Genomic DNA, 8,014 nt, shown 5'->3' with positions numbered 1-8,014 from the left:
ACCAAAGTAGCTCCTAAAATAGTTACATTGAAATAAAAATATATCATCAATGTCATTACAAATATGGATAATAATTTTATAGCATGTGATTGTACGTGAATATCAACAATTTAAATATGGCATAATAAATTTCATTTACAAAATAACTATTAATGATAAAAACATGTTTAAATTAGAAGTATTTATTATAATTATTGTTTTTCCGCATCCTAATCTTAACATAAGTATCTTGGGGCGTGGGGAGTATGATTTAATTGTTACTGCGTAAAGCTTTTAGTATTTTAAAACAAAATTCTAGAGCACCTTTTTGTAAGCGTTAGAGTACTGTTTTGATCATGTTTTTATTTATCTTCGAGTGAAGGTCAAAATTGGTCCTGAACATATGGTCATTTTACGTTTTAGGTCCTAAACATTATTTTTTAGATTTTGTGGTCGTGAACATATGGAAATTTGATCATTTTGGTCCTCCGTCAACTATTCCGTTAAAAACTAATGGTCAACAGGTTTAATCCCAATTTTGACAAAATTAAACTTTTAATTCTGATATTTTACTCCCTAATTATTTTTTATAAACTTTAAATATATGTAAAAGTTAAAATAAATCCATGTAACTTGATATGCTGATTAACAATTTTTAAAAATATTATATTAATAACATGAAATAAATAATTGAATAAATTCCAATTAAATATATAAATAAATAAAAATGTAGTTTCGGTTTAGGTACAGAAACGAGTTAGCACTTCAACCGCACGCCCATTTGATTCGCCGCCGTCCCTTCTCATCTCCTCCCCACGGCTAACGCCACCACCTCCATTCCCACGTTACAATTGGAGGGAATTTCCTTCTGCCGCAATTGCAGATTTTATCCTAGCTGCGTGTGTACCGCTTCCCTTCTAATTTCGCAAACCTTGAGGTAAACCCTTCACTCCAATTTCTCAGATATCATCTTTGATTCTCGGTTTTTAGATGGACAGTTTACGATTAAACCCTAAACCCTTACCTGTACCTAGCAAGAATTTGCTTCTATACAAGATGCTACGGAATTTGAATTTTCTGACATCCCCTAATAATCTATCCTGCAATCGCTGGTTCAGGTCTTGGTTTCTCTCTCTAGAAACCACACCCACACACTCATTGTGTGGGGGAGATAGATAAATAGATAGCTGATGGATTTCCAAGTTGTTGTGTTAGCAGGCGGGTTTTCGAAGAACCTAGTGCCACTTGTTTCCAAGGTAATTTCTTTCTTTTCCATCCAATGTTTGTTTAATGGAAACAGAATTCACTTTTGATGTTGATGAGGAATTGGGGGATATGCGCAGGAGGTGCCAAAAGCTCTTCTGCCAGTTGCAAACCAGCCAGTTATTTTGTATGTTCTGGAACTGCTTGATCAAAACGACCTCAAAAATGCTATTGTGGTGAGGATCTATTTTTCTTTTATTTAATTGCGTTTGTGTTGTGTATTGTTGTTGGTCTTGGATGACAGGAACTTGAATATGTGATTCTTTTCTGTTTAGGTTGTTGAAGGAGAGAGCGCGGCTCTTTTGATCAGTTCCTGGATTTCTATCAATTTTGTTGACCGACTACATGTTGAGGTGACAACGTAGTTGAATATGGCTTATGTAATTGTAAAAACATTCCTTTATGTTCATGTGTAAACAGAACAATTGATTCGCTCTTGTGAAATTGAAATTAAAATTAAAATTGATTTATCACAAATTGTGATACTAATAATGAAGATAAAAAGAACACATTTTAGTTGTGGAACTGTTCTATTTGTTATTCTTTTGGTATGGTCTTATGATGATTATCTGAGGGTGGTGTTAACTGCTCCTAAGGTTGACAATACTGATGATGTTGAAATGTTATAAGAATGGAGGCAAAACAATGGAATTGAAATTCTTGATATGATTCAATGGAAGCACTGGGAGTCTAAGACGTTAATTTATGAGCAGGTTCTGGGTATGACTTCTATAAAAATGGTGATGCATTTGAAATCTTTTGTCATGTTTTTGTTTCATTGCTGTGGAAATGGACATGAAAGAAAAGGCTTTAATTCTCCAATGGCATGTCAGTATGAAGTACTGTATCAATTAGAGTAGGAATTGGATGAACTTGTAGAAGAATTCAGTTGAACGGAATAGACATGATACAACATGAGTGAGGATCTCAACTCTTAGCATAAACTAGGATGTCCCGTTCCTTGTGTAACGTGTTATAAAAAATTACGTGCTTGGTGTTTGAAGCAGGATAATTGTGTTTTGGAAAGGCGGCAGGATAATAATTGAAATAATAAAAAGCCGTCAAAATTTTGAGCTCCCTGCTGATTAAATTGACAGTTGTAGTTATATCATGGTGCCACTGGCCAAGGGATGCATGGTCAGCTCATTTGTCTTGGGGAAACCTCCAAATTTCTGTTGTGTTAACTCCAGTAAATTTTGATCGCATGAACCTCCAAATTTCTGTTGTGTTAACTCCTGTAAATTTTGAAACTGTACATTTTGCTCCATTTATGATGATTGTGAAAATGATGATAGTCTTCTGCTGATTGATTCTTCGACAATGTGTAGGGTGCTTGAGGTGATGATATTTGTTGGTTCCAAACAATCAAACCACTCTATTTCTGTTTACTTGGTCAATATAGTAATGGTTGGAAGTATTTGAATCCTGTTGAAGTATAAATCCATGCGTTTAAAGTTTCATACTCAAGTACTAACCCACTCTTTTGGTTTCTCTGTGTGTTTGTTTGTATGTTTGGTGCTCAACTATTGACACCACTTATATGCCAAGTCGAGGGGTTTATCTCATTAGTTAGCTCATAACTGTGTGTAGACTGTAGAGTCATGGTATTCAGTTGCTGCTGATTGATTGAGATCCTGTTATGTGATTCTGTAATTCTGCAGGTCATTGCAGTTCCAGAGGATGTTGGTACAGCTGGTGCTCTTAGAGCTATCGATCACCGCTTGACTGCAAAAGACATCTTGGTTCGAGTTATTCTGTTACAACCTTTTTTGAGTTTCTAGAATATGTTCAGCAACCATAACTTGTATTATTATGAAGGTTATGAGTGGTGATTTGGTAACTGAGATACCACCTGGGGCGGTGGCAGCCACACATAGACGTCATGATGCAGTAGTTACTGCAATGCTTTGTCCAGTTCCTGTTAGTGGGTTGTCAGAATCAGGGTCATCGAGTGGCAAGGACAAATCTAAGAAAACAAACCGCTATAATATTGTGAGCCTTGATCCGACGAAGCAGTTCTTATTGCATATAGCAGCTGGTAAGATTTTCGCATGTGAGGGGTTTCTCTGGTATGCAATTTCTATTTTGGTGTCACTAGAAATTTGTGCTATTTGTCACAGGAGCTGAAGTTGACAAAGATGTTCGAGCTCAAAAGAGCATTCTTCGAGCAGTTGGCATGGTACACTATTATGCATCCATTAATTAGTTCAATGCATTGTTTGCATCATAAGGCTTAGGGCATTCTTGGCATTCGATGTGGCACTTGCCCCAACTGTTGGGAGAGGGCAGGGTTAGTGTTTTATGTAAGACATCTTCATATTCTGGGAGGTGTAGATGCAAGAACTGCGGACAACTACATAATTACACCAATGTCGTCCTTTCTTTTCAAATAGGAAATTCATTTTAAGTTGATGCAGAATGTTCGTAAGGCTAGTACTTAATTACTAATCAAAACTATTTGTAGTTAGGTCTTGATATTATATATGAGGGCTGAGTGGCAAGGCCCATTTCAGATGCAACAAGGTCCACGTCATTGTTTAGCATAATATGTCCAACCCAATGCGAGAAAAAGATCTATAAACTTATTTTCTTGTAACTTTTTTATTCCTTAACTTTTTGTCTCCTGTGGTCCTTTTTTTTTTTACTTATGCAGATGGAAATTCGTTCTGATCTAATTGATACTCACATGTATGCATTCAAGAGGTTCGAAGTTTTGCTTTATGCTTTAAGCAATTATTGCTTCTTTCTTGTAGATTATTCCTTCTATAAAGTTGTAACTTGTTGTTTGAATTCAGATCTGCTCTGCAAGATGTTCTAAATCAGAAAGAAAATTTTCTAAGTCTGAGACGCGATGTATTGCCATATCTTGTTAGGTCTCAGTTGGTTAGTTTTTCTAGCTTTTCCACCATGATTATATATGTGTGACATCAAGTCAAAATTATGTTCCATGTCTGAGATACATGTTCTCATTCACATCGTAGAGATCTGAATTATCATCAAACGGAGTGCAATCGGACGAAAATAGCAATGGCCAGAATGGTCCCCAGGACAGTAAAATTGTGCTATCTCAACTTCTGGCTAATTCATCTACACCAAATTTTCATGAAATCTATGCGTTGGGTCTGGCTGGGTCTGCTCCTATGAGGAAAACACATAAATGCTGTGTTTATGTTGCAAACAAGAGCAACTATTGTGCACGGATGAACTCCATTCAAGCTTTTACTGACATAAATCGAGATGTAAGTTTTCATTTTTGAAACTCTGAACGTTATTTTCCTCCTCAAAACCCTCACTGTTTCTTATATTCTGCCTTTTGATTTATTGCCACAGGTAGTAGGAGAAGCTAGTCATCTATCAGGCTATACTTTTTCTGCCCAGAATAACATAATTCATCCATCAGCTGTACTTGGATCTAAGACAACGGTGAGTTACAGTGGACATCTTGGTTCAAATCATTATCAATTTGGCACAAGCCTTCTATGTATATGTGCAAAGGATGAGAGCTGATGTATGTAGGGTGCATTTTTTAGTTCACTCCATTTAATTATGTCCTAAGTGTGAAAATAATAATGGTTTTAGGTGGGACCACAATGCATGCTGGGTGAAGGTTCACAAATGGGCGACAAAAGTAGTGTGAAGAAGTCTGTAATTGGTCGCCATTGTCGAATAGGCTCAAATGTGAAGGTATTTGACAAACTTTTAATTTGCTGATTGCTGATTTCATTCTGGCAGCTTCACCTTCGAAGTATAGTATTTTAAATTTTTACTACTCTGTATAATATATGCCTGATCTGCTTTATGCTAACTTATTGCACACTGATTTCGATAGATTGTCAACTCTGTTGTTATGAACCACGTTTCCATTGCGGATGGTTGCTCTATTCAAGGGTCTATTATTTGCAGCAATGTACAGATCCAAGAGCGTGTCGTGTTGAAGGATTGTCAGGTAATACTGTCTAGGCCCATCTCTGTTCCAGTTTACATGTTTTGCTTTGCCTTGCCTTGTATAATGAGTCGGTGTTGATTTCCAGGTAGGAGCAGGTTTCGTAGTGAGTGCAGGGGGTGAATACAAGGGGGAAGCCTTGGCGAAGAAGGAAAAGTTCTAGTCGCTCGTTTAGTTGTGCAAGGTCTTGATAGCCCTCTTGTGTGCTGTTGCCACTGCTCCTTCTGTGTTGCTTCAAGAGTGGGCCAATTTTGGATTTGGAATGAACTAGTACTTGACAATTGTTGTTGATTTTTGGATTTTGAGCTGAGAGTAGTCACAGTTACAGGGATAGCATGTGAAATTGTTGGTGAAGTGCATTTGTTGTACATTGAGAATCTTGTGCCATAAGTCTTTGCATCTTTAACAAAGGAGGGGCTATATCATTCATTGCTTCTTAAAGTTTCACTTTCACGCGGGAGATTCTTGAAAACGATGTGAACGTAGTAAAGTTCTTGATGCTTCAATTGCAGTTTGCTCAATAATAATTTAGTGGTATTTTACCATTTTGTAACGGTGAAAGAATGAAGCATAGGCCAACTCAAAAGAGAAAAATAAAGTAGTAGGATAGGTTAAGTGGTAGCCGATACAATAATTAAAAAAAAAAAAACAAAGTTTGATTTATTCTTTTATATACGTAAAAATTCAATTGTAAGGAGTATATAATTTGTTTTCAGTTTGTTCGATTTGTATTTTAATTGACCTACTAAAATATCACATATCTATACTTAAAATCCCACCCCAACAATTCAATTTTTAATGAGCACGTACCACACGATTGATTGCAACGATCACCATGGTGTTGCACGCACACATGTCAGTGCGGTGCCTAAGGACGTTCAATGACAAATGCGTGCGAGACTGCTACCTTCTTCATCAGCAATGTATCGGGTCACGCCTTTCTTGAAGGGTGTCTCCCACCTCCTATTAGACTTTTTACCTTGTTGTGTTCATATCCCACCATGGCACCATCCAAAAAGGCAAAATCCAAAGAACGGGACAAGAAGTACTCTCTTCGTCTCATTCTCTCTTAGTTAATCAATTTTTAAATAAAACTCAATAAAATTATTTTTTATAATTAAGAAAAATGACTTCACTATGGAAGCTCCAAATTTCGATTATTCTTTATAGAGGAATCTTGTTGCCTAAGTTTGATGCAAATTAGCCATAGCTTTGTCTTCCTCCGCGATTCGAATAAATACATGACATGATTGCTATAAGATGCCCCGTCCGCACCATTTATTTTTCACTCCTCTCCAATATCTCTCTCTCACTCACACAAAACAGACCATCCGATTTTCCTTTTCTGTAGGCGAGAATGGCAACAGTCGGAGCGATTCGCGAGAGCGAGGGATCAGCCAACAGCCTTGAAATTGACGCTCTTGCTCGTTTCGCCCTCGACGATCACAACAGGAAACAGGTTTTCTTTTTCAGTCTCGTCGCTTCTGTTTTTCGGAGCGATTTCCATCGCATTTCTGTTCCATTTCTCTGTTTTTGGGACTATTAATCATCACACAAACATCTACTACTACTACCTCGCTCATTCTTCCCTAATTTTGAGAAATTCACATATCTAGGGTTTAGATCTGAAATTAATTTTATTTTTTTACCAGTATTTCGCAATTCTGTGAATTTATGGTTGATTTTTGTTTGCTCGATTTGTTGATCAAAATCCTAATTTTTGATTGGTTTCAGAATTCTCTGTTGGAGTTCAAAAAGGTGTCGAATGTGAAGGAGCAAGTTGTCGCGGGCACAATGTACTACATAACGCTGGAGGCGGCCGACGGAGGCCACAACAAGGTTTACGAGGCCAAGGTTTGGGTGAAGCCATGGATGAACTTCAAGGAAGTTCAGGAATTCAAGCACGTCGGCGACGCTTGATTTCAATCCTCTACTCCACCATACTATATCTCCCTTAACTTGAATAATGTTGTAAGCTTGTTTCAACTTTGAAGGTCCACCTAATTTGTCTTATTTCGCCACTCTATCGTGATCATGAACACTACTAAATGATACTACTACTATTACTATTACTTCTTCTTCTCTTGATGCATTCTAATTGAGCATTGATCAGTGCCCTGTGGCTAGCTTCGAATTCATTCTGCGGATCTACCACCATGCCTCAATTATTATGCAATCTTAGATATATCAATAATTTATTCACAATAATTAATTTACCTTTTTTTTGTTATTCTTTCTTCTTGTTTGTTTATTCTCCTGATTAATAATTTGATGTTACGATCGTAAATTATTGGAAAAAAATATGCATTAAATTCATTAACACACAAGTTAAGAATAAAATAACTTTGCACCAAAATTTGTTTACTTCCAGTGAGAAATTAAATGATACTATATGAAAATAAGAATATTGGTGATGTGTAAAAATAGAATTAGTGTCGTCGTAATCCACAAAAAAAATGTAAAATGAAAATTATAATGAGCCTAAACATATCTCATGCTCATTCAAGCATCAACAAATGTAGTGGAGATTTGCATGGAATTCGGTTGAGTATTTTTGTTGGAATATATGATTGTCAATAGATATAATGACTGGCAAGCTAATCTTTTCGTGATAGAAAATGAACCATGAGATATTTTACTTTGATGGTAAGATAGTCATTCAATCATATTTTATTTTTGAACCGCGAGTCCAAAAAGTTTGCCTACATTTTCAAGTTATGCTTATATTTTTTGCTCAAAAAATAAAAAGAGGTAACAACATTTTATAGCAATTAACTTCAGAACACTTTTTAAAAAGTGGGTATCCACTTATTCATATCCTTAGACCAT

The 8,014-nt window shown here is 36.3% G+C and overlaps 2 protein-coding genes across 2 annotated transcripts; both read left to right on the top strand.

The window, feature by feature from the left end:
• The first annotated feature begins 729 nt into the window (after nucleotides 1-729).
• LOC125190383 (transferases/nucleotidyltransferase) lies at nucleotides 730-5,614 on the top strand. Its single transcript, XM_048087676.2, has 14 exons — nucleotides 730-916; nucleotides 1,098-1,235; nucleotides 1,323-1,418; nucleotides 1,518-1,595; nucleotides 2,904-2,984; nucleotides 3,061-3,280; nucleotides 3,363-3,421; nucleotides 3,896-3,945; nucleotides 4,038-4,125; nucleotides 4,224-4,481; nucleotides 4,573-4,665; nucleotides 4,822-4,926; nucleotides 5,072-5,188; nucleotides 5,274-5,614. The coding sequence occupies exons 2-14, from the start codon at nucleotides 1,170-1,172 to the stop codon at nucleotides 5,346-5,348; spliced, it is 1,386 nt and encodes a 461-aa protein (XP_047943633.1). The 5' UTR covers nucleotides 730-916; nucleotides 1,098-1,169; the 3' UTR covers nucleotides 5,349-5,614.
• An 836-nt stretch (nucleotides 5,615-6,450) lies between these two features.
• LOC125187391 (cysteine proteinase inhibitor A-like) lies at nucleotides 6,451-7,257 on the top strand. The gene is made up of 2 exons (XM_048083975.2): nucleotides 6,451-6,644; nucleotides 6,920-7,257. Exons 1-2 carry the CDS (start codon nucleotides 6,543-6,545, stop codon nucleotides 7,103-7,105), a joined length of 288 nt encoding a protein of 95 aa, XP_047939932.1. The 5' UTR covers nucleotides 6,451-6,542; the 3' UTR covers nucleotides 7,106-7,257.
• The last annotated feature ends 757 nt before the right edge of the window (nucleotides 7,258-8,014 follow it).

The sequence above is a fragment of the Salvia hispanica genome, chromosome 5 (assembly GCF_029641045.1).
Source record: "Salvia hispanica isolate PSC_SH4W2 chromosome 5, Shi_PSC_v1, whole genome shotgun sequence".
Taxonomy (NCBI): Eukaryota; Viridiplantae; Streptophyta; class Magnoliopsida; order Lamiales; family Lamiaceae; genus Salvia; species Salvia hispanica.
Note: the sequence above shows the minus strand (reverse complement) of the source record. Positions and strands in the feature narration are given on the sequence as shown.